The 26,995-nt window shown below is 34.3% G+C and overlaps 1 protein-coding gene across 3 annotated transcripts in view; it reads right to left on the reverse strand.

Moving 5' to 3' along the window:
* KIAA1328 (KIAA1328 ortholog) overlaps positions 1-26,995 on the reverse strand; it is a 222,265-nt gene that overhangs the window by 191,322 nt on the left and 3,948 nt on the right. For all 3 annotated transcript variants that reach the window (XM_069468090.1, XM_069468092.1, XM_069468091.1), the window contains exons 2-4: positions 23,585-23,620; positions 22,441-22,583; positions 15,737-15,831 (exon numbers count right to left, since the gene is read on the reverse strand). In XM_069468090.1, coding sequence (XP_069324191.1) covers positions 15,737-15,831; positions 22,441-22,583; positions 23,585-23,620 — 274 coding nt within the window. The remainder of the gene's footprint in view (positions 1-15,736; positions 15,832-22,440; positions 22,584-23,584; positions 23,621-26,995) is intronic.

Genomic DNA, 26,995 nt, shown 5'->3' on the forward strand with positions numbered 1-26,995 from the left:
CCAAAGAGAATTACACCCTGCGCCCAATCCAGTGGTTTTTACAAGCACCCAAAGGACAATAGATGTTGCTCCACTTCCTGAACTTAAGTTTTTTGTTACACAGGGGAGACAGAAGAGAAGAATCCAGGAAATATTTTGTTTCCTTCCCTCAGCAACTGCTGTTCCCCTCCCCTAGGCCTGTACCAAGAGGGATGCTTTATCAGGGCTGTCACTCACCAAGCAGAGCCTATGGAAAAAAAGCCTGCAAGAGAGTTCAAGCTCCCCTATGTTTGCTGCTCCAGTGGCTCCCCACTCTTATCCGCCCACATTTTGCCTCCATAAACCTGAAATCTTCTTACCCATTTCCAGCTGTGCCTGCTTTAAGTAAGCTGGTACTCACATCTGTCTTTCCCTGTCAGCACAAGTCTCCCCAGATTTTGGGTTAGTTGGTTGCCCTTTGACCTCAGCTCTTTGATTATTCCAAGAAATGTCTTCGTCTTGCAGTTTGTTCCACTTTTTTTTTAAGAAAATTGTAGGCTTGGGAGCAATATTCTTTACAATCATTTAGACTAACCTACGTAATTATTTACACATTCCTACTTACTTGCATACTTTGTTTGTTTTTGCTCTTAGTTTCCTAACATTTCCTCTCAGTTTCCAAACCTGGAACAATTTTAGCAACAAAATAAATAATAACGTTAGATTATAACTCATAGAATTATGATATTTATTAATTATAAAGGGGACAAAATAACTTCACAGGATAGAAACCTGGCATACACCACCTTAATCAGGTAATCAAGGTTAATGTCATCAGTAAAAAGACACATTGATTTCAGGTAGCCCCTGATATGACATATTGAAAAGACACATTATATTTGTCATATTCTTGCCAAAAATGCATAATTTGAAACCAATCAAGAGAAAACATCAGACAAATCCATATTGAGGGACACTGTACAAAATATATGACTATTACTCTTTACAAAGGTCAAGTTTGACTACAGAACTATCCACTGGAGAAGACCAAGGAGACATGCCAACTAAATACAATGTAAGATCCTGAATTGAATACCGAATCAGAAATACGGTATCAGTGAAATGACATTGGTGAAAAATGAGTAACGTCTACAGTTCAGTTATTATTGTTGCACCAATGTTAATTTCTTAGTTTTGATAATTGTACCACTGTAATGCAAAATGTGTGGAAAGGTGGGTTAAGGGTATATGGCAATTTCATCTTTGTAACTTTTCTGTAAATTTTAAATTACTTCAAAATAAAGTTAAAAAGAAATCCCTCTCAAACATTAAGCAGTATATGTATGGGGGAAAGGGCAGGAGATGGGGATAGAGCATCAAAGAGGGATTTTACTTCATCTGCTACTATTTAAAATTTTTTTAATAGTTTTGACATTTGTACAATTATAAGTAAATTAAAATTAGAAGGAAAGGTATACTATGTAGAGTGAATAAGGATGGACTTTTTCAGCCTTTGCAACAGCTAACAAAATATCCCTCAAGCATATGCAGTTATCTGTGTTGTGTCTTGGATTAATCAATTACTTTAAAAACTATCAGGAAAAAACTCAGTATGACAAAAATTGATTATCTTTTCCACAAAATGCTTTGAAAAAGCAGACCATCACATACCAAATGATCAATAATTGTTTTTCAGTCACAATCTGAAAATTAATATGGTAAGAGTAAACACTTTTAGTTATAAAGTACTAACCTGTGAATACTCAATTCTTTCTTAATTCAGTAGGACAGTTCCAATTTTGAGACAGCAACCTAAATAAGTAGTCTTATGAGAATGTCTGGTAACCTCTGCTTTTCACCCTTCCCTTAGCCCAATAATTTTTCCTTTCTCCTGTTTATTACAGGTCTAAGAACAGTGAATTCATTACAACAGGCATATAAAAAATAAACTGTGAAAGAGCATATACAAGCACATGGGCAAAAAAACACGAAAACTGCAGGTGAATAGCTATAGCATATACTTGTATATCACATGCACCTACAGTTGTGGCGTTTCAAGTTTTCAAACCAAAATTTGACCCAACCATAATTCTGAGTAAATCTAGCAAGGTCAGAGGAAATTATCCACATTGACATGGCACTGTACATGTTTCCAGATGCCATGCAAAAGAGAAAAATAATTGCTACAGAAAAAATAACTTTTTTTAGGGGGTCTGATCAGAGCTGGAAGAAAGATTATTGAATGGACACTAGTTACTCAAAAAATATTCTTTGAATGATAGACCTCAGAAACGACTATCTGAAAATGAATTTTGGCACACTGTTCTACAGTGTCAAATTGCACTAAAGTTCAGAGAATTCCTTTCTACATAAAACAAGTTAAAAGTTTCTTTACCTTTTCTTGAAATTTTCCATATAATCCATTGTGAAGACTACTGTATACTATCCCCTCCTAAACAAAATCCATAAAGGCTTCTAATGAGAAGACAAAAAGCAAAAGCAAAAGTGACTCACTGAAAAATTAAAATCTAACTTTCCTATTGTACTGCAATGTAAATTTAATTACGACAAAAAAGTTACCATTAGTTTTAAAAAAATAAAAGACCAGAATAAATATAAAATAATAATGATCTACTCATTTTACAATGGCAAACTAATGGTGCTACACTTACTATTTTTCTTCTGAAAAATGTCAAGTAGAAATAGCAAACTGTCCTCTGGGAAAAATCAAAGTATCTGAGTCTAAAAAAACCCCTACGTCCTTAAATGAGTTAGTACACAAGTATTCACTGGGGAACCACGCATTATTTGACAGTATGGGCATAGGACATGAAATAGTGGAGGGTGGTTTTTTTTTAAGCTTCGTAGAACATAGCTAATATACATCAAAAATTGCAACTGTGGCCAACATTATTTTAGAACTTTGAAACTTTTTTTCTTTAAAGACCAAGTCTACAGTATAGTACAGGCCAGTCTATGCATTAGTCTGTGGTATCCCTCCCCATCTTAAAAAGTCTTTGTAACAAAATGCAAATGCATATTTAGAGAACTGTCACCATATTTCAGTATAAACTATAATATTTTGCAAAGCCATTCATTTTTCAAGTCCCCATAAATGACACTGCTTTTCCCACTTATGCAAACAATTCATTAATTCTACTGTAGAAGACTTTTTGAGGTCACTTAATTCCACATTCTTGAACAAAAGGAATTCTCTCTATCCTAATACCCCCAAGAAAGATCAATCAATATTCCACTTATCCTTCTACAAATGTAAATCAATGTTAGACACCTCAGGAAACCCCTTCATTTACCTGAAACTCATATATCAATTCATCCCCTAGCACTCTCTTCCCAGGTTAAATAATTTGCAATACCCCTAATTTATCTTTGTGGTATCTATCCTTCATTGGCCTGTAAATTCTGATTCACGTTCGAATTCTATTCTTTTATTAGTGTAGTTAACACCAGTGAAAAAGTTCCCTGAGCATTTACAGATTATTAAGGAGGCATCCACAAATTATTAAAAACTTATACCAGGCATTTTTATCTGTTTGTTTTCTTGCCAAATAGCACAATACTGCTGACTCACATTCGGGTTAAATTTAACTATTAACCTGGGATTTTTTTTTTTTTAATCTACAGAGCCTAACCAGTGTTTCTTTAACATAAATTTCTAATTTGTTTTTATCCTTAGGCATATAATATCCTGTACTTGTCACTATTGTCTTTCACCCTGCTTGAATGAATCCATTTTTCCAATCTATAATGCCAATTCTCAATTTTATTTATGTCTTTTATTTACATTTATTTTCATTTTATTCACATTTATATAGGCATCTTTTTTATTCTTTCACACACAGCATCAATAAAGATACTGACTAAAGAGAACCTCATAGATAGGACCTCAAGGAATACCTCCAAGATAGAGGTAAGCCACTCTTAGAATTTGGACAGAAATGGTTTTCCCACCAAATCCTGCTAAAGTCAAGACCCTGTTTTTTGTTTTTATTTTAAAAAAGAAAAAAGGCCATGTTCTTATAAGAATGCTTTAAACCTCAAAGGCACTACTGAAAAAAAAAAGAAAAAAAAGCCATAGTTATCACTTTGCCTTTATATTTCATGTCACTCTGTAATTGAAAAACATACTATTTTTTTAATATGTTGTGCTGAGAGTTACTGCATATTATATCCTTCTGAAAATATGCCTGTCAATGGCCAGTGTTGGGTGCTAAGCACTCTCAGTGACTTCTCACCCAAAACAATCCCAGAGGCTCTACATAAGGGTCGAAACTCTTTAAGTATGCTATCCTTAAATATGTCATAGGGATACATAAATTTTTCTAAATTTTCTGACACTTTTCCCCATTTGGTTTGATCTTTAACATAACTAAAACATCCTTCATTCTTCATAGCTAATATTTTCTGAACAGATATAAATTAAGACAACTTTTAAAACTTCAGCCTCCTACCAATTCTCTATTAATACTTTTTCATTATTCTCTATTTACTCAAAAGTCATTGACTAAAAAAGTGATGTACCAGGCAAGGTAGGCAGAAAACAAAAGAAGCAGAGTTTCTGTCTTATTTTATATGATATGATTTGGAAAGCAAAGTATATAAATATAAAACAATGTGTTTATTCGTTAACAAGGAAATACATTTAAATGTTCTTTATTCAAACAGAACACTTTTTTCTCTTCTAACATGAAAGGTGACCTTTCATTTCCTTTTTCTTATTAATTTTCCACTTTCCTTTTTCTTCCTGAACACTTAAGTTCTAAAACAATGATGATGGTCAGAGTCAGAATCTGAGTTGGATAAAGACAGCATCTGCACAGAAGCGTTCCCTAGAGTGGGATGTCAGGACCCAAGCAGGTTAAGAAGGGTATCCACGCAGCGGGAGTCCAATACCAGTTCCAGTGTTATAACCTAAGCAAGGTGTGAAGAGTATCCATGCAGAGAAGTAGACTAGCATGATATGTCAGAGCCTAGGCAGGGTGAGGTGGGTGTCCTTGCAGGGGTACTTAGGTGACCCAGCATGGAGATTCAGAGCCCAAGTATGGTGGGGAGGAGATCTATGCAGGGGTTGGTAGTGGGTGCTAGTGGAGATTAGCCAACAAAGAGTGAAAAGAGCATCCATATAAGGGGTTAACCTGAAAAAGGGTATTAGAGCCCAACAAAAATGAGGACATATACTCAGGGGGCAGTGTCCTACATATAGTGTCAGAGCACAGGCAGAGACAGCAGGGTCATCCTCAGGAAGGGGCAATTTGGTGTGGGATGACACAGCCTGAGGTGAGTGAGGAGGGCATCCACACAAGGGAGCAAACCAACAGGTGGAGTCAGAGCCAGCGAAGGGTAAGGAGGACATAATCACAAAGGGATGGCCTGGTGTGGGACGTCAAAGCCTAAACAGAGCAAAGAGAACTTCCAAGTAGTGAGGACAGCCCAACGTGAAGAGTCAAAACCAGAAAGGAGTGAGAAGGGCATTCAGGCAGAGTGTAGCCTGGACTGGCGTGCTGGAACATAACCAGGGAGAAGAGGGCATCCACCCAAGGAGGATGGACTGGAATGCGGAGTCAGAGTTCCAGCAGAGTAAGGAAGTCTCAAAGGAAATTAAAATAAATAAATAAATAAAAGAATTAAATGAAAATAAAATTTTAAAATGAAAATACAATAAATTAAAATATGTGGGATACAGTGAAAGCAGTGCTAAGAAAGCTTATAGCATTAAATGCTCATAATATAAAAGGAATATCTCTAAGTTCCTACCTTAAAAAACTAGAAAAAGAAGAGCAAAAGAAGTCGAAAGCAATGAAAAGGAAGGAAATAATAAAGACAAGACCAAAAAATATCAATGAGTTAGAGAACAGAAAAAATAGAGAAAAGTCAATGAAACAACAGCTGTTTTTTTGAAAAATGTCAATAAAATTAACCTAGCAAGCCTAACAGAACAGCAAGAAGAAACAAATCACTAATGTCAGAAATGAAGTACCACAGATCCTGCAGTTACTAAAAGGATAATAAGGGACTACTATTAACAATTTTATGCTCATAAATTCAACAACTTAGAAGACATGGAACAATTCTTGAAAACCACAAAATTTGAAAGCTCAACCAAGATGAAATATACAATTTAAATAATCTCATAACCATTAAAGAAATTGAATTTTTTATTAAAGAGTTCTTTCAAAAGAAATATCCAGGTCTATATGGTTTCACTGGATAATTCTAACAAACATTTAAAAAACATCAAATTAACATCAATTTTCCACAATTTCTTCCAGAAAATAGAGGAGAAGGGAACACTTTCTGACTCATTTTAGGAGGCTAAGACAGAACAAAAAAAGAAAACTACAGACCAATACCTCTCATAAACTTTGATATAAAAATTCTCAACAAAATAATAGCAAATCAAATCCTGCAAGATATAAAAACAATTATAACAAATGAAATTTATTACAGGTATTCAAGGCTGGTTCAACATTCCAAAATCAATCCATGTAATCTATTGTATCAATAGGCTAAAGAAAGAAAACTCATGTGATCATATGAATTGACATAGAAAAAGCATTTGACAAAATCCAGCATGTAATCATAATAAAAAGTCTTATAAAACTGGGAATAGAGAGCAACTTCTTAACCTGATAAAGAATATCTACAAAAAAACCTGTGGCTAACGTCATACTTAAAGGTGATAGACTGAATGTTTTCCACTTAAAATCAGGAACATAGCAAGGATGTGCTTTTTCACTATACTTATTCACACAGCACTGGAAGTCCTAGCCAGCACCACAAGGCAAGAAAAAGAAATAAAAGGGATACACATTGGAAAGGAGTAATAAAACTGTCCCTATTTGCAAATGACATCATTGTCTACATAAAAGAATCCCAAGGAATCAACAGCAAATTTTCTTTGCTCCAAAGAAAATTAAATATTTAGATATAACTGTGAGGAAACATGTACAGGATCTATATCCTAAAAATTACAAAAAGCCACTCAAAGAAACCAAAGACCTAAATAATTGGAGAGACACACCATATTTATGAATTAGAAGACTCTACACAGTAAAGATGTCAATTCTTCTCAAATTTGCTCTGTAGTTTAATGTAATACCTATAAGTATATCATCAGGGTTTTTTAAGCTTACTCCAAAATTATTATAGAAAGATACAGAAGAGCTAAAATAATTTTGAAAAAGAAGAATATAGGAGAAGTCACTCTACTTAGTATTAAGGCTTACTATATTGCTCTTGTAATCAAGACAGCTGGCAGAGAGATAGACACATAGGTCAAAGGAACAGAAAAAAATAACCCAGAAAGAGACTCATATGCCCAATTAATTTCTGACCAAAGTGCAAAAAGAGTCCAAGAAATGGTGCTAGAGAAACTGGACATCAATAGGAAATTAAAAAAAAAAAAGAACCTCAACCTAAATTTGATACATTATACAAAAATTAACTCAGAATCGGTCATGGGGTTAAAAAGGAAAAAAATTGATAAGCTGGACCTAGTTAAAATTAAAAACTTTTGCTCTGTGAAAGACCCTGCAAAGGGGATGAAAAGGCATGCCACTAACTAAAAAAAAGTATTTGTAAACTGCATGTCCAACAAAGGATTTTTATCTGGAACATATAAAGAACTCTCAAAACTCAACAACAAAAAACAAACATTCCAATAGGAAATGGGCAAAAAGGATGAACAGACATTTCACTGAAAAAGATACAGATGGAAATAAGCACATGAAACAATGTCCAACATCACTGGCTATTAGACAAATATAAATTAAAACCAAGATATTACTAAACACCTACCAGAACGGCTAAAATAAAAATTAATCATAACAAATGTTAGCAAGAGCGCATAAGACCTAGATCTCTTTTGCATTGATGGTTGAAATGTAAAATGATACAACCATTCTGGAAAGAAGTTTAGTAGCCTCTTACAAAACTAAACATGAGCTTTGACAACATATCCCAAAGAAATTAAAATCTGATATTCACACAAAAATCTACATAGCAGCCAAACACTGTAACAGCCAAACACTGTAAATAACCCCAATATCCTTCAACAGGTAAATGGTTAAACAAACTGTGGTATATCTACATCATGGAATATCACTCAGCAATAAAAAGGAACAAACTATTGATACATATAACAACTTGGATGGATCTAAAGAGAATTAAAGAGTGAAGAAAAGCCAGCCTCAAAAAGTTATATACTATATGATTTCATTTACATAGCTTTCCTAAAATGACAAAATTATAGAGATGGAGAGCAGATTAGTAGTTGCTAGGGATTAGGGAAAGGGATAGGAAGGAAAGTATCTGGGTCTATAAAAAGATGCCATGAGTATCCATGTAACAATACTGCTTTGTATCTTGAGTATGGTGATGGCACACAAATCCACATGTGATAAGACTGCTTAAAACTAAATACATACAAATGAGCACATGTAAAATTTGGTGAAAGCTATACACAACTGATGAATGCTATTAATGTCAATTTCCTGGTTGTGATATTATAGTTAATCTAAACATTATCATTGGTGAAAACTGGGTAAAGGGTACATGGGTTCTCTCTGTATTATTTCTAACAGTTGCAAGTAACTCTATAATTATCTCAAAATAAGAAGTTTTTTTTTTTAGAAAAATGTGCCATCTTGCTATTTCACTTTTATTTCTGAGAGAGTAGAATAAATGCCCATGAATCTGATACTAATAAAAATAAATAATAAAACAAATTAAAAACGCAAAAAGGACAGCTTATCCTTAAACAGGAATTCCAATTAATAAATGCAAAACAAATAAAGGAAATACAAGTAACCATTAGAACATCACTGTAATAGTTGCTGCAGTCAAGTTCCTCCCATGGATGTTTCTAGTGGTAGGTAAAAGTTTCAGAATAAACAGTATATTTGAATAGTTCTAATGGATCTTCCCCTAAGATATTCATTAATTACAGAGAAAAACAGTAACTTCTCAGAGGAGAAACCTAACACACTATACATTAGCAAAGTGACCAAAGTTAAATCCACCTGTGATAAGACGTATCACGGCCGGGCGCGGTGGCTCACGCCTGTAATCCTAGCACTCTGGGAGGCCGAGGTGGGCGGATTGTTTGAGCTCAGGAGTTCGAGACCAGCCTGAGCAAGAGAGACCCCACCTCTACTAAAAAATAGAAAGAAATTATATGGACAGCTAAAAATATATATAGAAAAAATTAGCCAGGCATGGTGGCGCATGCCTGTAGTCCCAGCTACTCGGGAGGCTGAGACAGGAGGATCACTTGAGCTCAGGAGTTTGAGGTTGCTGTGAGCTAGGCTGACGCCACGGCACTCACTCTAGCCTGGGCAACAGAGTGAGACTCTGTCTCAAAAAAAAAAAAAAAAAAAAAAAAAAAGACGTATCACTACATCAACATTATGCACCCCATGAAATAACATATCATAAAGCAATATAATTATGAAAAAACTCAAATTGAAAGAAATGCTACAGAACTTAACAGTACTCTTCAAAAGTGTCAAGTCATGGAAGGCAACTACCACAAATGGGACAAGACTAAAGAAACATAAAAACTGAATACAAAATGTGATACTAGAACAGAAAGAAAAATAATAGCTTAAAAAAAAGCTAGTGAAATCTGAATAAACTCTGTAGTTAATTAATGCTACTGTACCAACGTTAACTTTTTATAATTGCACCATAGTTATCAGGATGTTAACATTAGAAAAAGCTAGGTAAAGGGTATGAGAATCCTCTGTATTATTTTTTTAAAACAGCTTTATTGAGTATAACTTCCATAGCATAAAGTCTACCCATTTAGAGCACGCAACTGACTGGCTTTTAGTATATTTTACAGAGCTCTGTAACTATCACCATTATCTAATTGTAGAACATTTTCCTCCTGCCAAAAAGAAACTTCGTAAGCATTAGCAGTCTATTCCCCATTCCCCCTACCCTGTACTATTTTTTGCAACTTTTATGGAAGCTTAAAATTATTTTAAAATAAAACATTATAAAAAGTAATGATTATATTACAGAGTTAAAATTTAAATACATATGTGTATATATAGAACTATAACACGCAATATAACGGCATTTAAGTTAAAAGAGAAAAATGTAGCTCATGTGTTCTACACAGTTCTTACACTGTTTAGAAGAGCTAAACATGCTAATTAATATTAGACTGTGTCAAGGATGCATATTGCAAATTTCCAGGGTAACTAGAGGTTCATTTAACCAAAAAAATGAAAACTATAATTGAGTAAAACTAATAACCACAGGGTCAAATACATAAGGAAAAATTGTCAAAGCTAAGAAGAGAAATACATAAATCTCAAATCACATTGGGAAACTTTAAAATATCTTTCTCAGAAACTCATGAGTTAATAAAAACTAACTAAGGATACAGAAGATTTGAACATAATTAATCAAGTTCACCTAATGGGTATAATAACAAAAATACACTCAACAAGCACAAATATGTATTCTTTTCAACACACATGAACATATTTAAAAATTGATCATGTGCTAGGCTAGTAAAGCAAGTTATCTGTTCATAATTCAATTAAGTTAGCTATCATAAATGTAAACAGAAAATCCCTAATTTTTCTATAAGTTAAAAACTCAGCATTCAAATAAAACATAATTCAAAAAAACAAAATGAAAATTAAAGTAAAATTTTAAATGAATGGTAGTAAAATATTATATATCAAAATATATAGAATAAGACAACATTTAGAAGGAAATAAATAGTTTTATAAATGTCCATCAAAAAAGAAAATAGGAGAGGCTGGGCATGGTGGCTCACACCTGTAATCCCAGTGCTTTGGGAGGCCCAGGCAGGAGGATCACCTGAGGCCAGGGGTTTGAGACCAGCCTGGGCAACATAGTGAGACCTCATCTTTATAAAATATTTTTTAAAACTCAGCCAGGAATAGTGGCATGCACCTGTAGTTCCAGCTACTTGAGAGGCTTAGGCAAGAGGACTGCCTGCACCCAGGAGTTCGAGGTTACCATGAGCATTGCACTCCAGTCTGGGAGATGGAATAAGACCCTGACTTTAAAAACAATAAATAAATAAAAAAGAAAAGAAGAAAGAGAAAAGGAAGTGAATGTCAACGAGCTACATATCTATCATAAGAAGTTAGGGATAGAAAAGCAAATTAAACTCCTGTAAAAAAAAGAAAAAGAGAGAATAATAAAGATCAGAGTTCTAAAAAGTAAAAAATACAACAAAACCGATCATTTAAATCTAGACATTAAAAAATAAACACCCTCTGAACAACTTCAAGCCAATATACATGAAAATGAAAAGAAATTAATCCAAATATAAAATTAAGAACAGAAAAGAGAACCCAACAAACATATAGATTTACCACAATAAAAAAAAAGATAAAACTCTTCAAGAGATGAAAGAAAATTAAAAAATAAAAAACCATAAAGGAAGAATAAAAAACGAAATTGTGCTTATAAAAGAACAATGACGGTGTGGAGCAGGAGGAGAATAAACCTACATCTACCAGATATTAAGATATAATTAAAATAGTTTAATATTTGGCACACAAATTGACACAGCAACAAAATATAAAAACACAGAAGTTCCAACTGCATATAGAAATTATACATATTAATACAAAAAGAGATTACATCTCAACTCAAGGGAAAAAGATGAAAAATTTAGTAAGTGATATTGGAATTCTTAAAAAGTCATATAAAAAAAGAACAAAATTAGGTTTATTTGCTAGCAAAAATTACAAATGTATCAGAGATTTAATTGTAGAAAAAAGGCAACCATAAAAGTATTAAGAGAAAAGTTGGGTTAATCAACAGTAACAGGTCATGCTGGTATCATGTACTGATGCTGTATAATGTGTCATGGAAAGGGCACTTCACCTCCATAGAATTCTTCCCCAAGATCCCAAAACCCAGTCTAATCCTAAGAAAACATCAAATTCCAAATTGAGGAGCATTCTACAAAACAATTGACCAGTATTTTTCAAAACTGTCAAGGTTATGAAAAACAAGGAAAGTCACAGACTGGAAGAGATTAAAGAAACATGACAACTAAATGCCATGTGGCATACTCAGTTGGAATCCTGGAACAGAAAAAGGTTAAGAGTAGAAAAACTGGGAAAATCGAAACAAAGTTGGTAGGTTAGTTAACAGTACCATACTAGCGCTAATTTCTTAGTTTTGATAAATACACCTAGTTACATAGCATGCTGATATCAAGGGAAGCTGAATGAAAGCTACATGGGAACTCTGTAAACTATCTCTTATTATTTCAAGATGAAATGTTTAAAGAAAAAAAAATAAAAGTATCTATGTGAACATTAATCAAAAGAAAACTGCAGTGGCTATATTAAAATCATAAAAAGGAGACTATAGGAGAATTAATATTAACAGAGATAAAGAGGGGTATATAATGATGAAATGGTCATTTCATCAAGAAAGTATAATAGTCATAGAGGTATATTAACATATCACAAGTTCAATATATGTGAAGCAAAAACTTACAGAAATGAAAGGAGAAACAGACAAATCTACACGTACAACTAGAGATTGCAGCATTCCTTTTTCAATAATAGGTAGAACAAATATTAATATAAAGAGAAAGAGAATCAGTATAAATATTGAAAACTTGAATAAAACTATCACTCAACTTGACCTAACTGGCAATCATAGACCACTATACACAACAATAACTGAACATACATTATTTTCAAGAGTACATGAAACATATTCCAAAATTAATCATATCCTAGAACCATAAAACAAGTTTTAATAAATATAAAAAGGTCAAACTCATAAGAAGTATAGTCTCTGACTATAAGAGAATTAAACTGGAAACCAACTTTTACAAAAGTTTCCTGGAAAATCTCCAAGTATCAACACACAATAATCACTTATGCTTCTATACACCAGCAATGTGTATATATGAAAGGATATTAAGAAAACAATTCCATTTACAAGAACATCAAAAAGAATAAAATATTTAGGAATAAATTTAACCCAGGATGTGAAAAACTTGTATACATATTATAAATAGGAAATGTTGTATATCTTACATTTGTAAGATACATACAAATTACTCATTGAAAATACATCTAAAATGGGTACATACTTGCTATAACAAAAGAGCACAAAGAAAAATTTTTAAATTAAATGGGTACATACTATTGCCTACAAATTGTACTTCGATATATTTATAAATAAATAAATACACTGATAAGCAAGCAAGTTTGAAGAATAAATGCAACAGAGTAAAACATAATATTATAGACTATTCTTTCTAGGAACGAAGTTACGTTGTGGAGTACAAAGAAATCAGCTGCTACAGGGAAATATATGGTCGAAGGAGTATTTTTTTTAAAAGATAAAGGAGGCCGGGCGCGGTGGCTCATGCCTGTAATCCTAGCACTCTGGGAGGCCGAGGCAGGTGGATCGCTCAAGGTCAGGAGTTCGAGACCAGCCTGAGCGAGACCCTGTCTCTACTAAAAATAGAAAGACATTATATGGACAGCTAAAAATATATATAGAAAAAATTAGCTGGGCATGGTGGTGCATGCCTGTAGTCCCAGCTACTCGGGAGGCTGAGACAGGAGGATCGCTTGAGCTCAGGAGTTTGAGGTTGCTGTGAGCTAGGCTAACGCCATGGCACTCACTCTAGCCTGGGCAACAGAGTGAGACTCTGTCTCAAAAAAAAAAAAAAAAAAAAAAAAAAGATAAAGGAGAAATGAGGTTATTTAATGCCAAGGGGAAACCAACTATTTGAAACCAGGTTGAAAATTCAAAGAAAAAAAAGAACATAAAGACTTGGAATGTTTTGTTGCTAGTGCTGGAGGTATATGAAATTCTGTTCTTTACATCCCCACTTCAATGAAACAGTTATGCCAAAAAAAAAAAAAAAGTAAAGAAAATGGTTTGGCAAGTTTGAGTAGAAAAAAGTAGACTGAAATATCCAGCGGAGGAAACGTAGCAAATTCCAAGAAATCAAGAACACATTATTCTTACATACGTGTGTATTAATAGCAAACAGAGTAATAATGAAGTTCTTAAAAAGTATAAGCACATTTGTACTAATAAAAATCCTGTACCAACACAATGACATTCCATTAAGAAATTATCAAAAATCTAGCATTTTCCTAGAAAGCAGAGGACTATTAAAACCAAAACAACATGCTATAATATTTTGGGTATTTTCCAGCTTAGAAGCTGAAATAAAATGGGTCAATCAGATAATAATGGCAACTCAGGACCATTAATAAATAGTGTCAAACTAACGGCAATAGCTTTTCAATGCCATCAAACACATGTGATAAGGACATCCACAGCCATCTATGTTGTAAATAACCTCACAAGAAGATCATCTTCAAATACTGAGAGTAACAATTAAATGTGTTCCCAATAAAAGAACACTGTTTGAAGTTAATGACAACTCTACTTTAGTAACTAGAACAGCCAAAGAATTCTAATGAAAGAAGTTATTGCTTATCTCAGGTAATATACCAATTCAGACTAAGGCATGTACTTTGAATTCTCACACCCCCAAAATATCACTTTTTTTAGTCACCTTGATACCCATGATTCTATGACTTAGAGTAATATTCTACAATTATTATTTTAAGACTGCAACTTGAAAAACATTTTGACACACACCTAATAGTATCTTTAATCAGAAATAAAGAAAAAAACCCACCTACTACTGTTTTCAAATATGCAATTCAATGATAAAAACTTGGCCGGGCGCGGTGGCTCACGCCTGTAATCCTAGCACTCTGGGAGGCCGAGGCGGGTGGATCGCTCAAGGTCAGGAGTTCGAGACCAGCCTGAGCAAGAGCGAGACCCTGTCTCTACTAAAAATAGAAAGAAATTATATGGACAACTAAAAATATATATAGAAAAATTAGCCGGGCATAGTGGCGCATGCCTGTAGTCCCAGCTACTTGGGAGGCTGAGGCAGGAGGATCGCTTGAGCCCAGGAGTTTGAGGTTGCTGTGAGCTAGGCTGACGCCACGGCACTCACTCTAGCCTGGGCAACAAAGTGAGACTCTGTCTCAAAAAAAAAAAAAAAAAAAAAAAAAAAAAACCTAGTACAATTTTATCAACTTTTAGGTATAGTCTCTCCCTAAATTTAACTTTTACAATTTGTATTAATACATTTCTCTATAGATATCTTCATTTATTACTTTTTAAGACCCCAAAATTGGACATGTGTATTGACAAAGAAATTATATATACAAAGTAGATGTGTCTCATACACATCATTAATAAACTGGAGTAGTACTTTCAAACAGCTTAGAACTATCATTCTCCATTTCAAAATCCCTTATTTCAAAGCATTAGGAGTTAGCAAAGAGACAACAGATACTTTTGTAATAGACAAAAATAAAATGTTCTTTTCTGTTCAGATGTTGAAGCAAAACCAAAGGTAACAGCTATGCCTCTGATTACAACATCAACCTACTTCAACAGTAGAGCTATGTTTCAAACTTTTCCCTCTTGCTAGGTGACTGCTGAAAATATTCCCATCAAACAATTTGGGAAATTAAATAAGATAATGTAAATCGGAGAGTGGTTTGCTGCTGGTGTTTCCTTTTTTAACCTTTTTAGATTTTTTTTCTTGCCTTACAGTGTTTCCTTTTTTCTCTAAAACTTTTTGCTCCCATAAGATCAAAGATACAATGACATCAAAACATATTTGTAATTTTCTGTTTTCAAAAAGAATTTCTCTCATATAATAATACATTTCATATAAGGTTTGTCTTACCTGGCCAGTTCTTTAATTAAGTTTGCAATGCGTCTTTTGTCTTCAAGACATAAATCCTTCAATGATGCACTCTTTATTTCTCCCCTGCAGGAATTCTAAAACAAAAAATCTTTTAGTTAAACTAGAAAAAAATTGGTTTTTAAGTCTTTTCAAGAAACCTATTAAAATAAATATAGAAGGTGAAATTTCTTAGATATCTTTTATCTAGCGGAACACTATCCTACCTGTTTCATTTAAGCCTACTGTGAACTAAAAACAGGCTAAGGAACTAATTGTCCACTAGGGACTTCATGAAATCTACACAGAAAAGCACACAGAAAGAATTTAAAAGCAGAATATGTCCCTGCTTAAATAGTAGGGAATACTAGGGAGACAACCTTCCCTTGGGTGAATGTCACAGAAACAAACACCTAATGGAAGATACTGAGAACTTTTTTTACACCGTAGCCCCTAGGCTGGTTAAGGGTATACTAAGGTTGGCAGCAGAGGCACCAGTAACTAAACATCCAAAATATCCCAAGGTTCATTCCAAAGGGTACTAGACCAACGAGTAATAACAGTAATAGCTAACATTTATATCTAGTGCTTACCACATGCCAGGAATAGTCCAAGTACTTTGTACTTATTATTCCATTTCATTTTCACAACAATGCTATTACATAGTTATTATTCCTATTCTACATTAAGGGTACATATCCAGGATTATAGCAGTTAAATAACAGAATCAGGATGCAAACATAGGCTCCAGAGTCTGCTCTTAAACACTGTACTATCTTTATCTTTTGTGTTATAACAAGTTCTCCCCAGTACCTCAGCATCATTAGGAGGGGTCGTTAAAGACATGAAACTCAGGGAATCCCAAGGGAACCATAAGAAACACGTAAAAGGAGGGAACTATGATCCTTGACATTTGTGCAACCACTAAAGTAAGTTAGTCCAATTACTTCAGGGAGCCAAGAAGAATTGAAGACCCCTAAAATGAATCCTGGAAATAATAATAACCAAAGGTGAGGAAACGGTAGGGAAAGGAAATGGAGAAAAGGATATGGAAGAAAATAAAATAAGTCTGGCTTTAGAAATGCTCAATTTAAGATGCCAACAAGACATTCCTGTGGAAATGTCTATGCAGGAAGTTGGAAAGGTGGGTCTGGCTCTCAAGTCAGAGAAAAATCATAAAAATTTAAAACTCGGCCATATGGTATTATGGATAATGTTTTGGTTTTTATTATTTTCTTTATACTTTTCTTGCTTTAAAATGTTCATTAATAACTATTATATATATTACCTTTAAAATTAAGAAAAATGCTAGTTTTTAAAAATCATCTATAAATCTACGGAAACTGGCATTTAATTTAATTAATTTGACTTTAATTTAAGTAGGTATTTGAAAGGACAGAAGGAGAATCAGAAGCATATAATATTGTGGGGAAAAAAGAAGAAAGAAAGAGTTTCAAGAAGAGTGTGGGGTCAACAGTGCTAATGATCAAAAATGTCAGACAGACAGGGGAAAGAAGGCACTAGATCTGGCAATGGAAGAAGTTGCTGATAAACCATGAAAAGATATTTTAATAGGGGTGCAGTGAGTAAATGAACAAACAAGAGAAACCCTCATGCATAGGCAAAAACTTTAGCAGCACTGGGTTTAACAGCAAAAACCTGAAAACACAAATGTCTATCAACTAAAGAATAGTAAAACTACAGCATACTTATAAAATGAAATTCTCTTAAGTACTAGCTGTTATGCTTCTAACTTGCACCGTCCAACCCATCGTTCCATTCTCTGCTTTGAAATAGTGAGTCTAAGACTCTGGAAACCTCATTTCTCCTTGCCATCCAGCTGTTAAATCCTGCCAGTAGAAAGAACTAGACAGAGACCAGGAAGAAATGGCATATCCCTTCTTATTTTCTTCCTGTTACTATCAGTGTCATCCCTGTCAGAGTTCCTTACCCTGGCAAGAATAGCCCATTCCAGTTTGCAATTTTTTCCAGTCCTTACAGAACCAACCTTTATCTGGCTTCCTCAGGGATAGCAGTGCCAGCCAAGCTAGTGCCCCGTCAACAGAGGTCCAAGTTCCAGACATAAGGAGCTCCTTCTCCAAGATTCTAAGTTTTAGTAATTTCAATTTATTCTACCTGTTCATCCAGTTCTAGAGATCATGGTAGTTTCTTGCAGTTGCTACTTTCATGATACCTTAATGTTCCCTTTTTGCCTTTCTCATACCTATTCAATAATTTTTTACGTTAAATATTCTCATTTAAAATAACCAACTAAACCCTGAATGAGACATCAGTGAAATAAAATGTAACTCTATACAAAATAATCTCAAGAACATAATAGGGAGCAAAAAAGCAAATCACACAATATACATAGTATGAGCTCATTTATAGTCCCAAGTATATATAAAACTAAATACTGTTTAAAAACAAATGTGTTTACATAATATGTAGTGTAGTGCAAATACAGAACTTGGTAAACTATGGCTGCAAGCCAATTCTGGCCCATTGCCTGCTTTTGCAAATAAAGATTTATTAAAATACAGCCATGGTAAGTCATGTCAGGTCTGGAAATCAGATGTCAGGTTTATGTGTTTCTTGGTTTTTTGGTTTTATATTCGGAAGAATTACAAGCCGGGGCCAGGCTGGGACAACAGAACAAATGAGCAAGCCAAATAGACGTAAGTGGGCAAAACACCAAGATTTATTGAAGCACAGTCTGTTTTGGAGAGGGAACGGGTCTATCTCTGTGAGTGGAGAAGACTCTGAGTTTAAAGACAGAGTATAGAAAGTACAGTATACTCTCAAAGTCTGTAGTAAGTGGACTATTTGTACGGAACAGCGTCACCCCACGCTTAAGGTCCGGATTTTTATGTTAATTCCTAATAATATGTTAAGTTGCGGATGGAATATTCACGAATTTTGGGTGAAACAGGTGGGGTGTTTTCAGAATGGCAAGTCCTCTCCATTTTTAACCTTGTAAGACAATTTTGGGGGGATGCTATGGCATTTGTAAACTGTCATGGCACAGGTGGGTGTGATTTATATTATGTTAATGAGGGCAGGTCACTTAAGGGCACTGTCATTTTGTGTGTGTGTGTGTGTGTGTCTGTGTGTGTATGTTTTAAAGACCCTCCCCCTTTTTTGGCCTTGATTATATATTTAATTTGTGGTTTTTTAATCTCTTTTTGGTTGGCCAGTCCTTGGAGACCCTCTGTTGTAGAGCAAACATCTGTTCAGTCGTTGGAAACCCCCTTGACAAGGCATCTGTTCCTTTTTGGGAGTTCCCTCTGGTCAGTTTGTTTCTCCTCTCCTAGACAAAGTATCTCTTAGTATCATCTGTTCCTCTTTCTCCCTCCTTATCCCTATCTAACAAGTCATTTACATATTGCCTATGGCTCTTTTGATGCTACAGTTGCAGAGTTGAGGAGATGAGACAGATCTTATGGCCTTCAAAGGCTAAAGTATTTACTATCTGGCCACTTACAAAAAAAGTTTGCCAACACCTGATATAGAAAAACAAAAGAATGATAAACATAAAGTTAAGGATAGGAATTACCAAAGAAGAAGATATAAAGGCATTCAAAAGGAATACATAAAAAACTATCTCTATTTACAGATGACATGATCTTATATACAGAAAACTATAAGAAATTCACAAGAAAAGCTATTCGATGAGAAATAAGTGAGTTTAGCAAATTTGCAGGATACAAGATCAAGTCACAAAAATTAACTGTATTTCTATACACTAACAGTGAACAATCCAAAAATGAAATTAAGAAAACAATTCCATTTATAATAACACAAGAAAGTACAAAATACTTGCTGATTCTACAATTCCTATGGAAGCCCAAGGGACCCAGAATAGCCAAAACAATTTTGAAAAAGAAGAACAAAGTTGGAGGACTTACACTTTCCAATTCCAAAAATAGAAATAATGCAATAGAGAGTCCAGAAATAAACCCTTACATTTATGGTCAACAGATTTTTGACAAGGGTGCCACAACAACCAAAGGAGAAAAGACATTCCTTTCAACAAATGCTGCTGGGATAACTGGGTATCCACATGCAAATGAATGAAATTAGGTCAATACCTCACACCATATAAAAAATTAACTCAAAATGGAACAAAGACTAAATATACAAACTAAACCTATAAAACTCTTAGAAGAAAATAGAGGCATAAATCTTTGTGATCTTAGATTAGGCAATGATTTTTTTAGATACGACACTAAAGCACAGGAAACAAAACAATAGATAAATTGAAATACACCAAAATTAAAAACTGTTGTGCTTCAAAGAACACCAATAAGTGAAAAGACAATGCACAAAATGGGAGAAATATTAGCAAATCATGTATCTGATAATAGATTTGTAGATGGAATCTAAAAGAACTCTTCTAACTCAACACCACAAAGACAGATAACTCAATTAAAAAGGATCTGACTAGGTATCTGTCTAAAGATGATATACAAATGGTCAAGCACATTAAAAAAATGCTCATCAACATTGGTCACTAGGGAAATGCAAATCAAAACCACAATGAAACACTAACTACTTCACATCCACTATCATAAAAAAGATGGACATAAATGTTCGCAGGAGGGTGGAGAAATTGGAATCCTCATACATTGTTAGTGGGAATGTAAAAGCCACTTTGGGAAACAGTTTGGTACTTTTTCAAAGGTTAGACACATAATACCACAGGACCCAGCAATTCTACTTCTAGATATATACCTAGGAGAATTGCAAACATATGCCTATACAAAAATCTGTATATGAATGTTCATGGCAGCACTATTCATGACAGCTAAAAAGTAAAACAACCCGAATGTCCACTAACTGATAAAAAATGATAAACAAAATGTATATTCAGCCATAAAAAGGAATGAAGTAATGATACATGATACAACATAAATGAACCTTGACATCATTGCTAAATAAAAGAAGCCAGTCACAAAAGGCCACTTATTATGTGATTCCATTTATACGAAATGTCAATAATAGGCAAATCTATAGAGACTGAAAGTAGAATAGTGGTTGCTAGGGGATGGGATGACTGATGAATGGGGAGTGTCTGCTAACTGGTATGGGGTTTCTTTCTAGAGTGATAAAAATGTTCTGGAATTAAGATTGTGGGAATGGATCCATAACTTTGTAAATATATCAAAAAACAAAACAAAAACAAAAAATACCCCAAAACCCCAAAAGGATGAACTTTATAAGATTGAATTTTATGATATGTGAATAATATCACAATCAAAAAAAAAAAAGACAGTTGACTACTCAAAGCAAAAGTCATAACAAATATTTTGGGATTTGTGCATAGAAGTAAAATGTATGACAATAATATTGAAAACTGTCAGGAGGGGAGAAATGAAGTATACCGTTGAAAGGTCCTTAAACTATAGGTGAAGTGGGAAAATATCACTTGAAAATAGGCTGTAGTTAACGATGTATACTGTAATCCCTAAAGAAGCCACTGAAAGAACCCAACCAAGGGTTATAGCCAAGAGAACAAAAATATCAACTTACATTCATAAGTTCAATATAAAACAAACCATTACGTAAAAAATTTTCAATTTTTCATAAGAACTTGCAAATTCAACTATTCATACTCTAGTGTGAAGTGGGTACTCTGGGGGTACAAGAAACACAAAGCAGAACTTTTGAGCCAATCACAGCTAAATCCTATAGGCCATTAAACATAATCATTAGTAACAACAAACTAGATATTGGAAATGTCTTCAAGGGATTGAAAATTTTTCTATAAAAGGTCTGATAGTAAATGTTTTGGGCTTGTTGGCATACAGTCTCTGTAGCAACTCTGCTATTATAACACAAAACCAGCCATATACAATATGTAAAGTAATGAGCATAATGGTTCTGTTCCAAGAAAACTTTATTTACAAAACAGGCAGCAGGAGGATATGGCCCACAGGCCACAGATTTCAAGCCCTGACTTGAACTCTGGTTGGGGAAAGAAAATATAATAAAAAGTAAAATAAACTGGTTGGATCGTACATGCACAAAAAAGAATACACAGATACTATTACAGAGGTAAAGATGAGGGCTATAAAAAGTAAGAATCTTTATGATATTTTCCAAGTGAAGGAAATAATAATGATGATGATCATGCAGGCTAATTTTCTTTTAATAAAGCATCTTTCTTGTGTGAAAGGGTTCACCCATCAAATAATAAATTCTCAGCCAGGTGCAGTGGCTCAAAGTCCAGCACTCTGAGAGGCTGAGGCCAGAGGATTGCTTCAGCACAAGACTCTAAGGTTGCCATGAGCTGTGATCGTGCCACTGCACTACAGCCTAAGACCCTGTCTCAAAAAGACAAAATAAAATAAAGTAATAATAATAATAAATTCACAGGAACAAATATCAAAAAGGATGGCTAATTTAAAAAATTTTTATCAATTTGCTTTATTAACGCCACACAGATCAGAATGTGGGTCTTTTGAGACATACCAAGATTATACATTTTCTTAGCTAAGGCTTAAAGAAAGTCTAGAAATTTTAGAGCAAAATCCCTGAATAATCTACTTTATATCAAACCCAGCATCATCAAAGGATCCTGGAATCCACTGTATCTTTTAAGATGCTTATAGATCACCCAAGGTACTCTCAAAGGTCCTTCTACCCTTATTGGTCAGAACTTGTAAAGATTGGAGAATAAAAAAAAAAAATAAGCAATTACTGACCTGTTCATCTACAGAATCACCTGCACCTTTTAAAGACTCCATGGAGATTGAAGCATCAGTCACCCTGGAAGTCTTGACTTTAACATCAGCTTTTTGACTTGTCAACTTGTGTCTTGATCTGATATTTCCTTCTGCAGTAATTCCTAAAGGTTTCCATTAAACAAGATTTCAAAATTATATCTTATTCTCATAACCCTTTTCCCCATCAACTTCTTCCTTGGTATCCTCTACTTTAGCAACCTAATGGGAAAAACTCTTACTTCATTTTAAAGCTTTTAACATATGGATTGTGAAAAGTTTACATTTAAAAAAAATACATTAAAGATCTGATTGAAAATTTTTTAATTTTTTGAAGATTATATGTTTTAATCTAAATTTATTTTAAGTTTTAGGAATTCTTTTTATTTCAGACTATTATGAGGGTACACATATTTTGGATACATGATTGCTTTTGGACTGTTTGGGTCAAACTTAAAATTGTGAAAATTTTTTAACTTTTTAATTTATTTTTTTAGAGATGAGGTCTCCTGTGTCTCCCAGGCTGAACTTCAACTCCTGGGCTTAAGAGAACACCTTGCCTCAGCCTCCCAAGTGGCTGGGACTACAAGCATGTACTACTGTGTCCTGCTCAACTGAATTATCTTCAAAAGGTGCTGTGAATGTTCATAAGTCACATTAAAACCAATAAATTACAATATGCCATAGATACCTTAGGGGAAATCAAAGACGTTTTTCACATAGTGAGGGTGACCTCAATGGTTTAGTTTTATGATTCATCTAGTTATAACCAGTAAACTTTAAAAAGTCTCTTACATATGTCCTGTATCAAGTTTTCACACTTTTCTTTGAAACATTAAATTTAGGCTATCATTTGTAAAATAAGAAAATAAGAAAAGTGTCTTTTTCCCATTAATACATGAAATATTCTACAAGTTCATTAAAAGCTGATTTTCCCATCTAGTCCGTAAGATGAGCCAGTATTTCAAACTTTTATAGGGTCATGCCAAATATTCAAAAAAATTTTAGGTTCTGATGCACTGTTCTGCATCCAGTTATACCTGCAAAGTTGTCCTAATGTTTTATTTTCTCCTCACACTTACGGAACAAAGGAAGCTTCCCAAATTTTAACATTAAAAAATCATACCTGGAACATATACTACTGATTGTTCTTCATCAGAAACTATGCAGGAGAATATAAAGGAAAATACAATAAGAGATTATCCAATATCCAAATGCTGTCTCTATTCTGCATATGTTATAATTTATCACCTCTTTTGACCTGGGAATTTATAACTTTTAAAAACAAAATTAAAAAGCAAAGTAGAATTAAATGTAGCAAAATTAATATTCTTTAAAAGTTCATCTTTGTATATTCATAACTTATGTTTTATAAAAATTTTGCAAGGCCTTCTTCCATGAAAATTTATCTACTCTTATTCCCAAGTGGATTAACCTACAATATACATTTTGCTGTTAGGTTCTTTTCCATTTCCTTTCCTTTTGTAAACAAGGAAGTGCGTGCTCCAGTTTGGTCATTACTGGAGAACTGACAAGTTATTTTAGGCAGAAAGAATTAAATAATTTCAAGATGGGCTTTAGCTTTGAAGAACACACACTGTTTGAGGGCAAGTCAATCATGCAAACACAAAGGCAATTATTTATTCTTCTGCAGTGCATTCATGAAATGTCCCAAGAAGCCCTACTATTTAAAAAGTAGAAGAAATTTAAGTCAAAAAGAACTACTTTGAATTTCAAAAGGAAAAATTTAGAAAGGCTAAGAGATCATAACCTTGCTACAGAAAGAGAACCAGTATAATACGAAAGTTTTCTTTCTAGAAACAAAATTTTACTGAGAACTCTAGCCAAACCCAGATATGTCCGTAATTTGATAACCTTCTATTACACTTCCAGGAAGGACGTATCTAAATTTTTTTTTTTCCAAATGAGCTACAAAATTTCAAAGTCTTCTGTTCTTCTTTAATAAAATGTTTTCAAAGATTTTTAGACAAAGCAATTATTAATTATATCCTTCCTGGAAAAGGCTAGAATAGATTTAATAACATGTTCAAAAGGTTAATATATTTCAGTTCAGTATCAACACTAGTAATGGAATCTTTTCAAGGAATGCTGATTGGAAATACCTAGACTCCTACAGGAATTTAGGAATACTAAGATGGTACGTACTGTCTGAGCTTCCAGTTAGTTTCTAACAGCTCTCTGCAACAGCACGTGCACTATAACAGCTTCAAAATTTAGCCTGATAACTAGTATCCCTGAGTTTTCAATTCCCTTTAACATCAGAGATTGAACTTAGAAAGTTTTGGGAGACATATAAGGCAAGTAAACAAACAAATTAGAACCCACTACTCCATGGAAACTGATAACTAATATGGGAGCAAAGAAAGAATCTCTAAGTTTATTGACACCTAACCTAAAATAGCTTTATAAAATTAAATTGTGCAGGCTCTTCAACATCAAAAACTGATACTTTTTTACATATCCTTTGAGATTAGCCCACAGTCTAGCACACACAGTAGGTGCTAAATAATTATTTGCTGTTTGAAATGTACACGTGGGGAAAAAAGTACCTGGGGGGAAAGAAATCCAAGACAGTGATGCAAGACAGGCTCCATATAGCAGTGTCTTCAATCAGAAAATACAGTAATGGTGAATTTTCACTATATTCTCCAAAGATGATCTACAGAAAGACTATATAACTGAGTCCCATAAAACATACTATACTTCCCTAGACAGTTCACAACGGAGCCTGCTCACAGCTGGAAGAGACCAGCCTTGGGGACCCCACACAGCTTCACCTTGCTTTGGATGCTCAAGGTTTTTTTCACTTTCTCCTCATTTCTCCCATCCTTACTCTGAGCTAATAACTTTGCTTCCTATTTCTTTAAGAAAAGCAAACTATAAAGACCTTCCCTAATCTTTTACCAGCATACCTGACCAACTTTCCTGTATCTATACCCATATACTTTGCTCTCCTTCTTTTTGCTATGGATGAACTATTCACGTTCCTATCACACACACAAAAAATACCATTCTTTCTTTTTACTCAAGGATATTGCTTCTAGTATTCTCTTTCTCCTGAATCAACCATTTTATCCTATTAAAATTTTTCCATTAGCATACAAACATGTAATAATTTTTTTTTCAGAAAAGAAAAAAAACTTCCTTGACTCTACATCCCCAACTACTGTCATTCTTGCTCCCCTTTACAGTAAAACTTCCGGAAAGAGTCATCTAACACTTACTGTCTCCAATGCCTCTTCTCACAATCAATCTTCAGCTGAACCTACCCCAATCAAGCTTTTGACTCCATCAATCCAGTACAACTACTTTTAACAGTTACAATGGCCTGCATCATTAAACCCACCAGTCAATTCTCAGGTCTTTTTGTATTTGATCTATCAATAACTTTTGACCACTCTCCTCCTGTTTGTTTGCCTTAAAATCGAGAAACAACACAGCAAAAAAACAAGCAAAAAACCACCCAAAATCTCCACCTTTTTTTGCTTGGCTTCAAAGATACCACAGGCTTACAATTTTCTTCCTACTTTTCTAACCATTCCTTCTCAGTCTGCTCAGACTCTTCTTCACCTAAAAACCTTGGAGTGCCCCAGGGCCCATTTCTTGGAACTTTTCTCTATCTACTCATTCTCTTGGTGATCTCATTTAGTTCTCATGTCTTTAAATACCATCAATATGCTGACTTCTTTCTGTCAAATCTTTAGCAGGAGCCTATCACCTAAACCTGACATTGTCACTTACATGTAAAAAAAAAAAAAAAAAAAAATCTCAAATTCAACATGTCCAAAACCAAAGTCCTAATCTTCATTTCAAAAGCTGCTCCTCCCACAGCAACCCCTACTCCACCCTCCCCAGTAAATGGCAATTCCATACTTCCTTCCGGCTGCCCAGGCCAAAAACATGGGGTTATTCTTGACTCCTCTTTCACTCATACTTCACATTCAGAAACTCCTGCTGGCTCCACCTTCAAAACATATCTACAGTCCAACCACTTCTTGCCAACACTATCACCTTGATCCAAGTCACCTTCTCCTCTCACCAGGATTATTGCAATAAGCTCATAACTGCTATCTCTCATTTCTGTGCATGACCCCTCAATAGCCTATTTTTCACAGTGTTCAGAATGATCATTTCAAAACTTATGTCATTTCTCATTCGTACTAAAAGGCAAAGTATTTTGAACTGCACAGCAGGTTCTCTCTTTCTCTCTCTCTCTCTCTCTCTCTCTCACACACACACACACACACAGCCAAAGTATTTATGTGGGCTTACAGTGCTCAAGATCTGATCTCTACACCCCATTACCTCTCTGACCTCATTCCCTACCTACTACTTTTCCCCTTACTCAGTCCTGGCTTCCTTAGAGTTGTTAATGAACTGTGCAAATTCCTGCCTCAGAGCTTCTGTGTTTATAATTTCTTCTACTCAGAAAGTTCTTTCCCCCAAATCTTCATGGTTCACTCCCTCACCACCCTTAGGACTTATGTCGTATGTCATAATGTCATATGTCACCTTC

The sequence above is a fragment of the Eulemur rufifrons genome, chromosome 5 (genome assembly GCF_041146395.1).
Source record: "Eulemur rufifrons isolate Redbay chromosome 5, OSU_ERuf_1, whole genome shotgun sequence".
Lineage (NCBI taxonomy): Eukaryota > Metazoa > Chordata > Mammalia > Primates > Lemuridae > Eulemur > Eulemur rufifrons.